This window comes from Lemur catta, chromosome 4 (assembly GCF_020740605.2).
Source record: "Lemur catta isolate mLemCat1 chromosome 4, mLemCat1.pri, whole genome shotgun sequence".
Lineage (NCBI taxonomy): Eukaryota > Metazoa > Chordata > Mammalia > Primates > Lemuridae > Lemur > Lemur catta.
The window spans coordinates 13,846,722-13,864,953 of NC_059131.1; the positions used below are offsets into that span (position 1 = coordinate 13,846,722).

Below are 18,232 nucleotides of genomic sequence, written 5' to 3' on the forward strand. Positions count from 1 at the left end.
TCCCCCACTATTTAGCCATAAGTACTATGTGCCCGTTCATGAAGGAATCACGGTGCCTCCATACCTTTGACCCATACAATATCCTTTCTGCCTGAAGCTCCTTTCCTTTCCTCCACATCTCCTCTGTCCTCACTGGTTCTTGTCCTCCTGGACCTTCATCCTTTAAGATACAACTTAAATATTGCTTCCCTAATGAGTCATGCCTTCCTCCTTCCCTCTACGCTTCCAGAAAATTAGACTGTGAGCTTCTTGAGAGAACTAACTGCATCATATTTACATTTATTTCCCTATCCCATAATAGGTTACTTGGTAAACAGGTATTCAATAAATATTTGTTAGGTAAGTAAGGGTACTGTACATTCAAATTAATTTCTTCGTATACTAACACAGTACATGTTATTACTGAATTAATGAGTAAATAAATGAATATACTTTTTTAATGTAGCCATAAAAAGATAAATATTTTTAATCTACACTTCTCATTTGACAGAACAGTATAACCCCAAGAATTTCAATAAATTGTACTAGCATCCTTTGTTCTTAAGTAAATATGCTCTAAAGTCAAATTAAATGTTCCTATGGTTTGAATGTTTGTCCCCTCCAAAATTCATGTTGACATTTAATTGCCATTATAACAGTATCAAGAGGAGGGACCTTTAAGAAGTGATTATATGGGATTGCTGCCATTATAAAAGGTCAAGTTTGGTCCCCTCTTGTCTCTCTATTGTCCTCTCTTTGCCCTTCTGCCTTACACCATGTGATAACACAGCAAGAAGGCCTTCACCAGATGCCAGTGCCTTGATGTTGGACTTCTCAGCCTCCAGAACTGTGAGCCAATAAATTTCTGTTCGTTATAAATTATCTAGTCTGTGCTACCATATTATTGCAGCACATAATGGACTAAGACAAATGTATTAAACTCCATTTTGCCAGGGAAACCAATGGGAAAAAAAAAAAACGAAGTTTTAACCTAACAGGGTCCAATCTGTCTTACTACTGCCTATATAAGACCAAAGGGGAATAAGCAAGTTCTCACATCCACAGTGGGAGGAGAAAAAGGCCATCTCCTAACTGCAAACCAGCCAGGTGGTGGTAGCAGCAAGGAAAGAAAACTGGCTTTTAGTAAGCATTCACTAAGTGCCAGGCACCGCGGTAGGCATTTCCTCATTGCTATCTCCTCTAATCTGCATCACAGTACCATGAGGTATTACCTTTACTTCAGAAAATAAGTAAACTCAATTTCAGGGGTTAAATAACTTCTCTAAATCAAACTACACTGTGGAAATGGAGTTCAAAGCCAGGTGAACCTGGCTACCCTGGCTAAGACCACGGTGCAAGGAGATCTCCGCCCTCAGAATCAAAAGCACATTCTTCCCTGAGGTTTTCTTCAGTTTAAATCCTCACGTAACTCCCTTCCAAATTATCTTACCTGTTTTAACATAACATAGATACAAAATACAAAAAAACAAAAATAAATTCACCAAATATTCACTCACTCAAAAAATATTAAGTGGCCAATATGCCCTAAGGAACTATGCTAGACACTTTTAATTATAGCTGGACCAAAACCCACTTACAGTTTTCAGTTTAACACTTAACACACTATTTTGCAAGATACAACAAATAGGCTTTAGAACTCATGTTTTTCTACTTGGAGAAGACCGAACTAATGAAAATAAACAGATAAAGCAACATAATGATAAGTAAGCCAATGGTGACCAACAAAAATAACCAATAAAGAACATGAATCAAAAAGGAGGCTATAAACATAAAAATAAATAGGATTTGTATTTTTAATTATTTAGGAACCTTGAAAACTATGCATTTGGTTTTCCTTAGCTTTTATATATACCAGAAATGTTGGCTGAAAATGTATAGGGAGCACCTACTCTCTACAGTACATTCTACTGGGTAACTATGAGATACTGATTCAAAAGCATCAGACAACACCATTTCTTACCTTTACAGAAATTATTAAAATACATAAAAATATTAATATAAAAATATTAAAACAACTAGTACAGGCTTTTATGCAGCCAAAAATACTTATTACTACAGTCTTTGGTGAATTTATAAAAACCAATAGGGTATCCAAATGGGATAAAATACATTATTGGGTTAGAAAATAAGATATGCAAAAATACATTAACCTTAGTTATCAATAACCTTTCACTTTCAAAATTCTTTAAAATTCACAATTTATTAATTCTCCTACTTGACATTTTCCAATGCTACTTCAGAAAATTCTCCTTTAAAATTAAATTTATCAATAATGTTGAAAAGTAGAATACTTGTATGTGCATTTATGAAAACAATGCTTATATTTTAATGTAGCATCACCTAAGATTAATTACTAAGACAAGTTTTCTTCAAATAATTGATTACTCTGTAACAAATTAAGACAGAAGTGCGGAGGAAGGATATATAGCTATGTATGTTTAGCATCTAAGCACATTTAAAATATCACATCAAAAATCAGAAAAATTCATCTGAAACAAGTACATTACCATAAAAACTGTTCAAAAGCCAACTGTGAAAAGAGACAGGCATTCAGATCACAGAGAAAATATTCTACATAACTAGTCTTTTGTCAAACTTCTGGTTTTCCAAATGTATAAAATTATAACATTTCATTTTATAATTATAAAATTAGAAGGTTATAAAATAAATTCCATGATAAAATACAACAAAGACTTATGATATAAAGATGTTATTGAAACATACACTTGATATCTCATCATTATTACTCAAAATGTCCCTAAAAGAAAATGTGACAGGTTTATACCTTTTCCTCCATTGTTTTTCCCCTACCTCACTCACTGCACACTTAATTGTAAAGAAAGACGATAAAACTTTAACATGTTTACCTCACCAAATGGAGTGTAAAACTGCACAGTGTTTATGTCTTTCTCCTGCATGACCACCTTCTGGGAGCCTGCCACAGCCAACACGCTGCCAATGTGGTTCCACTGGATACCTACTACATACATGCCAGTATCAATCAAAACCGGATCTAGTCAAAAAGTGAAAAATGAGGTAACTGTGGGAAAATACTTAGCCTAGAGAACTTTATAACCTTAAGAACAATTTTTAAAATGTGGAACATTTTAAAAAAACAGAAAAAGTACTTACTTTGGTCAGTCTCATGTCTCATTATTTGGCATCTTCCATTGTCAAAACAAATAGCAAGGCAAGGGCAGTCAGGCTCCACATAGCCTTCTGTGCCATGGTACCAGTGAATTCCAGCAATACTGATGGCTCCAGTGACGTTCACCAAACAATTCAGTTTCATTTTCATCTAAATAAAATTGGTTATGTTTAATATTTTCCATTTTAAAACAGATCAGTATGAATACAGTATTGTAGAAAGGACACTGAAAGCTGGATTTAAAAATCTGGTTGTAAGTGCAAGCTTAATCCCTTACTAGCATCCTGACCTTGGACAAATCAGTTCACCTAAGTCTCCATTTGTCCCACATGTAAAATGAGGATAAAAAGGCATTCATAGAGTTTTTATGAGACTCAAATGAAAAGAAATATATAAAAGTACTTTGAAAATAGCAAAGTATCATTAAAAAGTTAGCTATTTTACTTCCACCAGTTAGTGGATTTATTTAATGTCATTAACCCTTATTAACAACAAAACTGCCCCATCAGTAAATTAGAGACCTATTATAGCTAAATCTTACACAGCCAGAATTTTTCTCCAGATTATACTACCCAAGCCTATTATAATTATCCTTCTTTCCAAGAATTGATTTTTCTCTCCTACTGTTTAAGACTTCCATTCTTTTTACAAACAATTTTTGTATCTTGCTAAAAAAATATCTTTGGTAACTGCATGTAAACTTTGGCTTCAGGTACTAGAAGATACTCACAAAGCCTAAACTGCACATCATCCTGCTCATTATTCCTCTGTTTCGATGCACTGACATCTTGTCGTTTCCAGCTACCAGAAAATCAGAACTAAAAGCTACACTCTAACACACTGCATTAATTTGCCTTGAAGAAACCAAGACTTTTTTTTTTTTTTTTTGAGACAGAGTCTCACTCTGTTACCCGGGCTAGAGTGTTGTGGCGTCAGCCTAGCTCACAGCAACCTCAAACTCCTGGGCTCAAGTGATCCTCCTGCCTCAGCCTCCCGAAGACTTTTTTTTAATTAAAAAAAATTTAGATGATTGGAAAAAAGAAAAAACCTGAAGACTTTGATTATACAAACCATCATAACAAACAAATGTATATAAATATATGAATGATATGTATAATAATCATATAAAATTATATAAATAAAACCAGTAAATATATATACTCACTATAAAATTCCCTTGATTATCATAAATGTGTATTTCCCCATTTGCCATTCCAAAAAGTAAGATTTTACTGTCTGCAGACCATGCTACATGGCACAGGTGTATACCCTTCAGATCTTTTCCCCAAATACGATTCCCTAAAATGAAACATAAACATAATTATTAAAAGTTCAAAGTCATGATCCTCTAACAAATGCTTTCAAAATCTTTGTTTTCCTATAGAGCTCTCACATTGTTCGTGGCATTCATGCATTCATTCAACTTATTTGATCAATAAATATTTATTGAGCACCTGTATGCACCAAATACCTGAAGAGACAGTTGAAATAGCAGCTGTTTCAAACTTTGTCCCCTTTCTTCTAAACTCTGACACAGGATCTCACTCTCAATTAGCAGATGAGCCCATCTTCTACTCTGGAAAGAAAATAAAAGCTCCCAAAAAAGAAATTCCCCATTCCTACCTTCTAACATTCAGAACATAACTACACCACACTTACACCTTCTGCTTTGCCCCCTACTACAAAAAAAGAGGTTATCTCCCAACCAGACCCCTATCCACCTAGTCTCTGATCTAATCCCTTCCAAGCTTTGCAAAGATCTCCCTCTATTGACTATTCTCATTTTCATTAAACTCCTCTCCAAGACCCTTTTTATAAGCATTTAAATGCACACAGATCTATTCATGGCCTCGAATAAAAACAAACAAAACACAATAAAACAAAAACCACTTCCCTTAATTCTAAATTTCCCCTCTAGCTACCACCCTACTTCTACCAATTCTTTCCCAACCAGACTTCATGAAAGAGTCCCCACTTCCTGCAGTCTCCACTTCCTGGATTCCTACTCAACCCTTACCCCATCCCAATCTGGCTTCCGCCCCCCAACTCCATTGAAACTGCCTTCATGGAGGTCACTAATGGCTTGTTACTAAAGCCAACTGACACTTCTCTTTCTTCTTTTTTGACCATGCCCTCCTTCTTGAGATTCTCTTGGCTTCCATGAGCCCACGGACTCCTTCATCTCCCAGACTACTACTTTTCAGTATCCTTTGTGAAATCTCTTCTTCTGCTCATTCCTTAAATGTTGCTGATTCTTAACTCCACAGATGGCCCTTAGGTTTCTTCATCTATTCCAATGGTTTAAGTTACCATGCATATGCTGGTGGCTCCCAAAATTTTCCATTCAGTACATATATTTCTGAGGTACAAACATATATCAAACTATGGTCTGGATATGTTTACTTGGATGGCCTATAGCATGACAAAATCAACATGTCCAAAGCAGAAATATTCCCTCAAAACCAGTCTTTCTCCACACTCCCTATTTCAATGAAAGGCATCACCATCTGTCCAGTTGCCAAAGCTAAAAATCTGGATATCGCCCTGGGCACTTCCATCTCCTCATGTCCAATCCAATCAATAATGAGGTCCTATCCATTCTAGAATCCACTCACTTTCATTCCTTTGTCAATACTCTGAAGCAGGCTTCCATCCACCATCATCTCTTACCTGAATTGCCACAGCAATTTCCTAACTAATATACCTGCTCACTATCTTCTTTTCCTTTCACCATTCTTCATACTAGTCACAGAGCTGTTTCTAAATAACAAATCTTACCACATTGCTCCCATTCTTAAAATCCTTCACTGGCTTCATAATGCTCTTAGAGTTAAGCCCAGACTCCTTAATATAATTTATGATCTGCATGATCTGGCCTCTGTTTATCTCTCTAGTTTTATTACATACTACTTTTCACCTTCAGTAGTATACTGACTGATAATCAATTTTTTTCAATGGCCCAAACATGACTATCTAAGTTCAACTCATCTGGACTTCCTTGAATGCTATTTCTTAGGCCTGAGACATTCTATACATCAACCTACCTTGTGGCCAATGCCTCAGCATAGACATCACTTCCTTCAGGAAGCCTTCCCTGATCCCTTCAAGTATGCATTAAACAGTACTTCTACATGTTCCTGAATTTTCCCTGTCTTAGCGCTTATCACAGGGTATTGTAATTGCTTGGTTATTATCTCTCTCTCCTGATCTAGGTCTGGAATGTCTTTCACTGTTTTACCCTTAGTTCCTAAAACTATAGCTGTTGCTTTATAGGCACTCAGAAACATTTGTTGACTACATGAAGTTACATACACACACAAATGAAAATAATTTTAAAATAAATTCTTTCTCTATGGGTAGAGTTTCAAATTAAAACAAAGGTGCAGAGTCTCAGAAGATCCAGTTTTACCTATGCACTAGAATTTGAAAAATGGGTTTTAAGGCTATAAAATATAACCAACAATGACATGTTCAGTTCTACTAAAAAGGACCACAGATTGTTATGATTCCATATACTTCTTGAAACTAAAATCTACATATGTATATAGTCTAACCAGAATAAAGATAAATTATATAATTAGGCAGACATATTTAAAATAATGCTGAAAAATTAATTCACTTTTTTCAGTACCACTGTAGAAAATCGAAAAAGAATAGAATTTTTTTCTTGCATATACTTAAAAACAAATGGTTAGAAGCAGAAGGTGGTTCTTGAATGTCATCAAATTGTATATCAACTGTTTTCTCTTTTTACGTCTATTTTTCAATTAGAATACTAACATATGATCATTAACCTCAATTCTAAAGATAAAAAATGCCAGCTAGATATTGATCTTAGTTCTACATCCAATCAATGCATTACCATCCACCGAACCAACTATCACAGCCCCATCTTCATATACAATGCAGATCTTCTGTCCGTCAGAATTCCAGCTCATACTTCGCACAACTGACTTATTTCGATTGTTGATCATCTCCTCATACCAAGAGCCTATTTTCACAAATCAAAAAAATTACAAGTCAAAACTTTCACATCAATTAAAAGGTGATTAAGAGTTGAAAGCATTCCATAAAGTACACTGTAGGACAAATAATTGCAATGTTTGCTACAATCTGAAACATTAAACTATAAAATCTTCAAATCCAACATAAATAAAATGAAAAATTAACTTGGGCCCTAACTAATAATTGCTGAAAAGATTATCACAGAAAACATAATAAATGTCCATCTTTTTTCTTTTGTTCTTTTTTATTTCCCTCTCTCTTTCTTTCAATTAAAAAATAAACTTCATTTGCTTTTGCAGGGCCCAAACAACTGAGTTTTCTGAAAGCTTAACTTTGTCCACTTGAACAACACACTCCAGTAATAACCAAAAAAAAAAAAAAAAAACCCCAGAATACAACAACTTTGTATGTATACATAAACTCTGTAATGATTAATTCCATGCATATTAAATATGGCATATTAGTTTAAGTCTGCTTGAAAAAATTCTTTAAAAGTTCCTATTACATGAGTGATATCACATCACTAACATTGTAGTTGTATGCAGGGTTAGAGTGAGATGTGACTTGTATTGTAGTATAACCAAATTAAAGGCAAAAAAAACCACGCAATTTTGTTTCTGTTTTTCTTAAAAGGCTTTACTACATTCTGATATAAAGAAGTCTGGCCTGCAGCCAAGCAAATAATCATGTAATTTGGAATAACTAGTCAGAGTAGGGTATTAAAATCAGGACTGAAGCCCAAAGAAGAATTACCTTAGTAACAAACAATGTTTACTCTAATCTGCTATACTTTCACATTCTACCGCCTACACGTACACACACACAAACCTTTTAAAAAATTCAAGTATTACAGTATATTTTTTAATGAAGAATTTTCAAATGGTATACTCGGAACCTTTTCAAAAAAGCACACATTAACTAAGGTATCCCTTTTGAAGATAATGACTAAGGCCAGCCTCAGGAGAATATGTATTATGAGTTGTTTTTCTGGTAAAAGTGACGCATCCAAGTTAATCCTTCCTTCACTCTCTCTCGACTACTCTCTTGTGGACAAGAGGCACAAATTGTGAGCCACTTAGAGCTGAGATAAAATCTGTATCCATGAAAGAAAAGGAAGCTAACAACTGTCCAATACAGGAAATGAATTATTGCCTTTGACTTCTTACTAAATGTGCTTTTAGCTACTGAGCTAACTCTAGCCAATGACCACATAGGAACTAATTCTTACTGGAAATCTGGGGGGAAACTAGAAACTATTCAAGTAGAAACTATTGTTTTGCTAAGACTCTAAGTTCATTATGGAGATAACCAACAGTCACTTAATTCACTTTCTTAATACAAGGTCACAGTTCAGAGGGTCACAGTTCAAAGTGAAAAGCAGGCAGTAATGAATCCAGAAATATCATTGCTGTGCTGTCAGGATGAATTCCTGTTGGTGAGTAAAAGGAGTCTATTTTGGAGGTGTTATTTTCCCATTCAAATACTGTGTTCTAGACTCCAATTTGTGAAAGATTAAATAAGCTCTCCCAGCATACCTTTATATAACATCCACACAATGATAAGCCCATTTTGATCACTGGTAGTCAACTTCTGATACTGTTCATTCCATATTACAACTTGAACAGAACCTAGAACATTATTAAACAGTTTAGATACTTTAAAAAGGCTACAATTAATTTCAAATTTATATTTTTATATACATAAACACCCAGAGCACAATAAAATCAATATAGTTCCTATGCAACTAACCAGTCTTCAATATTACTTAAAAATATTCATAGGACACAGTTACTGATATCACTAATTTTCTATAACAATGCATAATACTATTTTTCATATCTATCCCTATATTTCATGCCAGCAAAGGTGCCTATCATGGCCAGTTCCAAGAGCTGCCATATATCTGATGACAGAAACAAATGTAAGCATGATTTACCCAATTGGCCTTACTCCCCCAAAAAATGATGTCCAAAGGACAACATACTAAGTACTTGGTATTTTGGGTTTCTTGTTATTTGTTGATATGTCCCATAATCTCTCTCCTTCCTCCCACTATTTTCCATTCCATTATTAACACAGTCGTAAGCATATCTTAAAACTCTAGGTTATATAAATAGATTTCTTTTCATTTTTATCCCTAAATACTTTAATGTATATTTCCTAAGAATAAGGACATTCTCTTTCACAATCATATTACAAATTAGGAAATTTAACATTGATACAATATTATTATCTAACTCATAGTCTGTATTCAAATTTTATCAATTGTGCAAATAATGTCATTTTATAGATACTTGTTTCTCTTATTCCAAGATCCAATCTAGGATCACATGGTACATTCAATTGTTATGTCTCTTTAGTCTTCTTTAATCTGGAATCATAGGACAGAGTCTAAAAAAGGATTATATATAGAAACCTCCATAAACAGATAACAGTATTTTTTAATATATAAAATAAAAGCTACTTTTTTCAGATTTATTTAAGATGTTGTTTAATCCTGTTAAAGCTGTTGAATGATTCTAGGTCATGTTAATTGGCTCAATAGAAATGATTACAAACAGTTCTCAACTTAGGATGGTTTGACTTTATGATGACGTATATACAATGCACATTCAGTAGAAACTATACTTCACGTACCCATGGGAACCATTCTGTCTCTCACTTTCAGTAGAGAATTCAATAAATAATATGAGATGTTCAATACTTTATTATAAAATAGGCTTTGTGTCAGATGATTTTGCCCAACTATAGGCTAATGTAAGTATTCTCACATACTTAACATAAGCTAGGCTGAGCTATGATGCTCAGTAGGTTGGATGTATTAAATGCATTTTCGACTTACAATGGGTATATTGGGACGTAACCCCATCATAAGTCAAGGAGCATCTATGCTTTAAATATTACCATTATTTAAAATGTTGACATTTCTGCATTAAGTAGATGGTTTCTAAATGCCTAAATGCCATTCAAACATAATTTAAAAGAAATTACATGACTTACCACTATGACCTTCAAGATTCTGATTCATAGAAAGGCTACTAGGGGCTGCAAGACCCCTCAGTTTTGTATCCTCTAAAACAAAACAAACAAATCACTATGATAAATACATAAAAGAGAAAGATTATAAGATTTTTGAGATTTCTTGCGTTTTTTGTACTCCTGGCAGGTATTAAAAAAATTTTTTAAGTATGCCTCATTCTGATCTATTTTTCTCATGGTACAAACATGAACAATAATACATATCCCTGGCAAAGATATTATTCTGGTAAAATGAAGCAAAATGTATAAAAGAACATTGTCCACTCATGTATTAAATATATTAATAATCATCATTGCTACTTATTCCTTCCTCAAAAATCACAAATAAAAATGTTTATGTCCCAGCTACTCAGGAGGCTGAGGCAAGAGGAGGATCAATCACTTGAGCCCTGGAGTTTGAGACCAGCCTGAGCAATATAGCAAGACCCCACCTCAAAAAAGAAAAAAGAGAAATGTTTATGGTATACAGATTGATAACACGACAGCTTTGAGGGATCAAACAGCAAAGACTTTGGAAATGGATTTTTACTAGATTTTTCAGAATCTCATATTCACTCATTAACTTATTCATTCATTCAACAAATATTTATTGAATGTGTATACTGTGCTATGCACTATAAAAAGTTCTGGGTAAAAAAATGATGAACAGAACAGTCATTTCTTCTTTCCCCTTGGAAAGTTTGTGGTAAGATACAGTAACAAAGGAGCTTAAATCAGATTGGAGAGGGAAGCAGAGAAGACTTTCTGAAGAAATGCTATTTAAGCTGAGACTGAGGGATAAACTAGAGATGGTCAGGAGAGGTGAGGAAAGAGAGGGCATATTCTAGGATAAGAAACACAAACACAAAGGCTCTGAGGTAGATGTTTAGGGCCTTTCACAAATGGAAAGAAGGCCTATGTGGATGAACAAGGGGAAAAATGGCCTTCGATGAGGCCAGAGTAATAGTCATAGGGAAAATTATGAAGTATTTGGAGGAAATGATAAGAATTTTAGATTTTATCCAAAATACAAAAGACTTTTTAAAAATTTATTTATTCTCCTTAATTACAAATCATCCTCCAGAGAATATTAAAATGCCATCTCAATAAATTAATCTTCACTTAGAAAATCTGATTGTTATATGTAAAAAATAGTATTTAAAACTTTCATTTAAAAATATAAATTTTATAAAAATCTTAAGAGTTTGTAAGAATAGGAATCACAAAAGTCAATGCTAAAGAGAACTCCACTTTCTGACAACAAGTATCTTAAAATATTATGAAAAATATTCTTTATTCTGTCAGGAAAAAATACCGGGATTCCTCTAAAAACTACTAGTTCTAATTATCCAATTGCTGGTAATTGTTTTGGTAACAGTCAGAGGAATACACATGCGCAGCTTAACACTGCAATATTCTGTCAAGCAACTAAGATAAAATGAATGCTGCTGACATATACATTAGGTCGAACATAAATTTTTTAACATGAGGTTCTTTCACTCATTTAATTTTTTAAAAATTGTACAGCAAACTTAAACTTTATTCTAAAATTATTCTAAAACTATTTGATGGAAACACTTTTCTTAACTTCTAGCTCTGAAAAATCCATTCTAATGCCTTAGCAATAGTCACTATAACCAAGTAAAATCAGTGATATGTAATCCAAAAGGTTTACAAGACCTAATATATCTGAATGTGTGATAAAGTATTAATAGCTCTATGTTTTGTTTATATATTCTAAAATCACATTTCTGCACGGTGGACATGTTTTCTCTCTGTTAAACCATAGGGTAAGGCACTCTTGACAAAATATGTGCTGATATATAAGAATAGGCTTTGAAATTCAGCTTGATTATCAAAAGAATTTCTGTCTTAGTAAAAAAAGAAAAACTGAAATTCAGCTTGACATACTGAACAAATATCATCCACATATGAACATGTCTCTTGCTGGCAGCAAGTCCATAACTTGATCACGCAAAAATATTCACAAAACCCATCTGAAAGTTCTCAGATGTCCATAAAAAGGCCAACAGTTTTAAATAAGGGAGAATAAAGTCAGCAATAACCCAAGATTCCATACAGTTACATTACTACACTCCACAGACCCAATAAGGTAATGAAACCAAACTGGTATGGGAACAAAAATCAGGTAAGACTGATATAAATCTTCTAAAAGCTCGTACCAGTAACCCTTGGATTTAAAAGGCTTGCTGAAAGAAGGCACCAATAAAACAAAGCATTTCAAACTCATGAAGAGGAATTTCATAATAAAATCAGTAAGTCCAACAATCCAAAATCCATCAAAAGTCCAAAGAAGGATTTTTAAAGATTAAGGTGTAATAAAGCAACTGAGAATGAAAAGTGTAACACAGGAGAACAGAAGATCTTGCAAATAATACCAGTAACCAAGCACACTAAATCTTTGGAACCTTTCTCTTAAAAACTTTGGCTGATAATGCTGTTGTTTGCACCCATAGAAATTGTTAGCAGCCCAATTCCGAAAGAAATTCCTGTTATATGCTGCACGGAAAGTTTGAAACCTGGAATCAAAATATATAGAAGACTTTTTGCAACACTTAAAAGATAATAGAACTCTGAGATGCTACCATGCTCTCCAGACTCCCTGGCAGGATCAGCTGGCTGCCTTATTTCTCTGTGTGAATGACTGACTGCAAAGGACCATGTACACATCCCTGGGTACAGCTATGGGCACCTGACCTTATATTTCTGGTCAATCTTGTCCTGGGCACCTTGGAAGATTGAGGCATTCTCACTGCCTATAGTTCCCAGAGGACTGTGCAGACAGCTACAGTTGGCTTGCAGGGACCTGAATACTTTTTCTCTGATCCAAATTTTTGCTTCCAGGGCTCTCTATATCCTCTCACAACCATGAGAGGACTGAGGTCTTGGCAGTAGCAACAGGAAAAGCAAATAGCCATTAAAAACGATGCCACAGAGGGTGATTTATTGATGTAGACTAAGGACTGTTGTACTATACTATTGTAGCTAAGCCAGAAAACAATATACGTACAATGTTGCATGCTTAGCACAACACAGTGGTTGATACGTAGTAAGCATGCACCCAGTATCTGGTGATTGTTACTGGAGGGATCTGCTGCATCACCACAATTATTATTAAATACAATATATTGATCTTGTCAGAATCTCCTAGCCATATTTTTCATATTTATTTCTTTCAGTATGATTCATAATTATGAAGTTCCAAATTTCAAAGAATACTGTAACCACAGCTCATCAAAAGCACAGAGCTGAAAAAGAAATAGGTTTAAAAAAGAAGTCTTTGATGTTAAACAAAATGAATGCATTTCTTTTTAGAGTGCAGTGGCATTATCATAGCTCACTACGACCTCAAACTCACGGGCTCAGGCAAACCTCCCACCTCAGCCTCCCGAGTAGCTGGGACTTCAGGCGTGCACCACCACACCCGGCCATTTTTCTATTTTTTGGAGAAATGTGGTCTCACTATTTTGCTCAGGTTGGTCATGAACTCCTGGCCTCAAGCGATCATGCCTTGGCCTCCAAAAGTGCTAGGATTACAGGTATGAGCCACTGTGCCCAGCCACATTTCATAATGTAAGTATAATAAAATTTGCTATGTATTCTAAGCAAAATAAGTATATATACATACATACACACATACAAATACATACATACATTTGACAAATATAACAGAGAAAAATTATTTTAACATAATTTAAAAAACTAAAGTATTGAGAGATTAAACTACAAAACATCAGAAGCCAAACTTCGGTACTTAAGTATCTCCCAAACATCTCTTTTATTTCATATAATTAATCTAGCACATCAAAACAATTACTCTCTTCTTTGCTTAGACTGTCCATGAGCCCTTTGTGTAGTGGTCAAAAACAAGGACTTGAAAGTGAGACAAACTGAGTTTCAAATCCCAGCTCTGCCCCTTACTGGCTGTGTGACCTTGGGTTAGTTATTAACTGGTCAGAACATCAATTTTCTCATCTCTAATACCTACTTCTCAAAATTATTGTGAAGTCAAATGACATAGTGAAGGTTAAACATACAGTACATGGAAAATGCTCAATAAGTTTTTATAATTCATACCACATTCAAAGTGTAAGGCAGTACTAGTCAAAGTGTGGTATAAGGACCAGCAACCCAGCATCACTAGAAATGCAAATTCTCAGGCCCCATCTCAGATCTACTCTGGGAGGTGGAAATGAGAAATCCATTTTAACAACCTCTTCCAGTGATTCTCATGCTAATACAATTGGAGAAGCAATGCTGTAAGGAATCCAAAATGTAATGCAATTTAACCCCCTTCACTTTACAACAGAACAAACTAAAACCCAAAGACATTCACCTAGTTGCTGAAAGTCATTCAGTAGTCTTGCGGCAGAGTTGAGATTCCAACTCTAATTTCCTTATCTAGATCCCCCATCTAGAGCAATACAAGGGAGGCTAAAGATATATGAAACTATTTGCTGTGATTCCAGAGAACTAAAAGAGAAAGAAATCAAGCTGCAAAGCCAAGAATCCTATTGATAAAAATGTTAAACATATCCCATTTTCTGTTCTTGGGCACTAGGTGCATAAACATTAACATACCTGATAAGCAGAAAGGATGATATAGGCCTGTAGATAATCTGCCAAGATTTCTTACTGAAATGTTTATTTTTACTAGACTCCTAATAATGTAGTACAATAATTAGACATGGCACAAGACAATATAGTGACTTGGTTTCATTCTTCATTCTTTTTCATTTTCCATCAATAACTTCAGCAAAAGCCACCTGATGTTTACATGCAACATTCTCTAAACTTCATTGCACAAATACTACCAGAAAAATTCCACAAAATGTTCAGGGTTTTTCCCCCTTATAATAATTAGAATTGCACAATGACAAATATCGTGAGCAAATCTCACTGAACAAATGACTCAGCCAACTTTCTACCAATTTGAAACATTTGGGCTTGCATTCATTTACCTGTCTGTGTCTCTAATTTCAAAACTTTCAGCAATCCATCTTCACCACCACATGCTATGAACCCTTGGTCCTTGTTCCAGGATACACATTTCAGCTTCACGTTATTGGGAATGGCAATCTGTAAAAGCAACCACCGCCACTCTAGCAACTTTTCAGGAAGGAGTTGGGAAGTAAGTCTACAGGAGATGAAGGCTGAAGAAAACCTTCCAAGAAGAAAAACGGATTGTCTTGCAGAAAAAAAATGAGCTATTAATGAAAGTTGACATTGTTCCCTGAACTGCCCCGAGCTCTACCATTTGGGAAAGAAGCGCACAAAAGAGGGCAGTGACTGTGCAGGATGCCAACGGGGGAGTCGCCTGATGGATTTTTAAAAAGTAAGGGGAGGAAGGAGGTGTAAATCCTCATCAACAGTCGCTACTCCCTTTCCCTACACTACACTTAGGCTACTCTTCTGTTATTTATTTTTTCTTGCGGAGGCCTGTGATGATCCAAAGAATTTAAGTCACCTAGATCAACAACAGAGGGAGGAGGAAAGATAGGGTAGCAAGTGGTGATCTGTCCCGCTGGCCACCCAAAAGGACCTTGTCACGGGCAGGAGAGGGAGAGTTCTGCGAGAGGCTCCGCCAGGGACTATCTAGAGCCCAGGAACCCGCAGGAGGTGGTCCGAGGCTGGACCAGGCGGGAAGGTTGGCAGCGGGATGGCGAAGCCGCGATCAGGGCCGGATGAAGCCGCCTCGCTTTGCGGAAAGGATGCGGGAATCGCCCGCAGGCTGTGCGGATGGAGGAGGAGCGAGACCGCCCCGGGAGTACTCACTTTTTTGCTCAGGTAGAAGAACATCGTGGGAAGCCCGAGGGGATGGCCGCAGCGGTCAAGGCCCGCAACAGGTAACCGCTTCTACATCTCCAATCGCGACTACCAGCGGCTCTTAGAAGCTCCCGTCGCCCTGGCAACCGCCGCCTCCCGGCCGCATCCGGGGCGCCTAGGGACACTTCCGGTGACGCCCCAGCAAGGCTCTCTGGGCGTCGTGCGCCTGCGCGGACGTCGGTGGGCTTGTGGGAACTGCGGGGCCCAGGGTCGGGGCAGTGGCCCGGCCTGTCGTGGCCTCAGTACCTTTCTGGGTTTTGTTGGGGGCGGGTCCGCGACCCGCCGCCGCCAGCCGTGCGCTCGCCCTCAGCGCCCTCGGACGGTCGCGGTGAGGCTGCGCCTAGGATGTCAGTATAAGCTAAGGAGGAGAGGTCCCCGTTCAGAGTGAGGCCACAATGATTGGGTATTTTGTAAGCCCCATAGTCCCAACATTTTTGAAAGGGAAAAGTCATTAACCGTTTTTGGTAAGCTGGCGCCGTCGGCCAAATGAAAATGCAAATGTGAGTTTTGAGATCTTTCAAACCTTCCTTTGTGCCTTTGGGTACTGGAGAACTCTGGAGCAACGTTAGGGCAGGAGATTTTCTTTTAACAGTTTAATTAAACTGTTACCTCAGCTCCAAGGTCCTTTTAAAGGAATTTGTTTGAACTTTGGTTAGTTACAGCGTACAATTGCCTCCCACTTTAAAATATTTAAACTGGTATTTACTCGCCTATGGTCGACTTTTACATTCTCCTTTTTTTTTACCTTATTTCTTTCTTCATTCTCCTTTGTCTTTTTTGAATGCCTAAGAATTACAGAGTCCCAAAACCTAAGGCATAGGGCAGAAATCCAAGTAGAACCACTCTCACGAAATTATTTGGTCTCACCCATTTTTTAATTTATTTCTGGTTTTCCTTTTAACCATAATCTGCTGCTACCACTGTTGATTTGTGTAATCTAGCATGTAATGTATGCATCAATAGTCAATTTCCCCACTTAGAGTCTTTCCCCATCTCGGGCAAAAATATCTTCAAATCCTTTTACCTGGGTCTGTTGCCTTGCCGGCACATTCTAGAATTGACAATAGCCCCTAGTGCGTTTCCTATAAAATCTAAACTCCATCTAAAATGAGATCTTCCCTCAATCTTAAAATGTCTTTACTATGGAGCTTCCCACTTCAAGCCAATATACTTTCTTTGCCCCAGCATGTCATCTGGCTCTGCCTCCGAGGCTGTTTTATACATTCCATGATGTTCTTACCCTCCTAAGAGGCCAGTTGTGCCTAGGGCAAACAGCACAAATCAGGTCTCTCTGACGAATTCTTTCCAAACTTAACCCTTATCCCATTCAGATAATGTTCCTTTTGATTTGTGTATCTCTTTTTTCAGCATTAAACTGTAAATACCTAAGATACATTGGCACCTGCTCACAGTCTCCCTATGCTGGACCTCTGAAACAAATTAGTATTATCTGAGCCAGGAGCTTCCAGTTAACTGGTCAAGGCGTGATTAGTTGAAGCTAGTTACTGATTATCTTCTCACTCTTGAAAACTCATCTCTCTTTAAATACTTTCCCCTTTTTCTTGCCAATATGCTCTCATTTATTCCTTCTATACCACCATTTCTTGTGGTATACCAATATCTATTATTAATTCTGTGTTCAAATAAGTTTAGAAAATAATACTGTAGCTCTATGTCATGCCCTTTCAAAAATTTTGAGAAGTAACAATGGGTGTTTCACATGATGTGTGACTTGGTGTATTTATTTTTTGTTTCTTTGAAGTTTATATTTTCGTCTGAGCCACAGGGAGGTCCCAATCCGGGCAGTATAAAACAAGACTGAGACCATAACCAGCCCTTTTTGCTCCCTTCCTTTTGCTCTCCCTTTGCTGGGACGATGGGTCCGGTCATCTGTGGCATAGGTATCACCGCTCTGTAAACCTGTATCATGCTTTTCTTCTATAATCCTATGTTTCTCTCCTCAATAAACCTATTTTCGTGCTTGCCTTAAAAAAAAGTTGATATTTTAAGTTTCTCTGTAGGTTATGTTTGCTTTTCAGAAGCTTGTGTTAATGTAAAGCTCATCATTATTTTATCTAAACTTAGATAATTTTATATTATTCTCTCTTCTACCATATACTTGATTGAAGCCTATTTAACCTGAACTTATATTTTACATTTTAGTATGAGATTAAATTATCGGAAGAGTCTCAACATTCTGTCCTTTGACAAGAA

At 36.3% G+C, this 18,232-nt stretch overlaps 1 protein-coding gene across 1 annotated transcript in view; it reads right to left on the reverse strand.

Moving 5' to 3' along the window:
• Positions 1-16,099, reverse strand: part of WDR35 (WD repeat domain 35) — a 57,170-nt gene extending 41,071 nt beyond the window's left edge. The window contains exons 1-8 of the mRNA XM_045549087.1: positions 15,968-16,099; positions 15,154-15,271; positions 10,154-10,225; positions 8,689-8,781; positions 7,011-7,139; positions 4,314-4,447; positions 3,133-3,298; positions 2,868-3,013 (exon numbers count right to left, since the gene is read on the reverse strand). Of these exons, the coding sequence (XP_045405043.1) occupies positions 2,868-3,013; positions 3,133-3,298; positions 4,314-4,447; positions 7,011-7,139; positions 8,689-8,781; positions 10,154-10,225; positions 15,154-15,271; positions 15,968-15,991 (882 nt within the window). The 5' untranslated portion in view covers positions 15,992-16,099. The remainder of the gene's footprint in view (positions 1-2,867; positions 3,014-3,132; positions 3,299-4,313; positions 4,448-7,010; positions 7,140-8,688; positions 8,782-10,153; positions 10,226-15,153; positions 15,272-15,967) is intronic.
• Between the last annotated feature and the right edge of the window lie 2,133 nt (positions 16,100-18,232).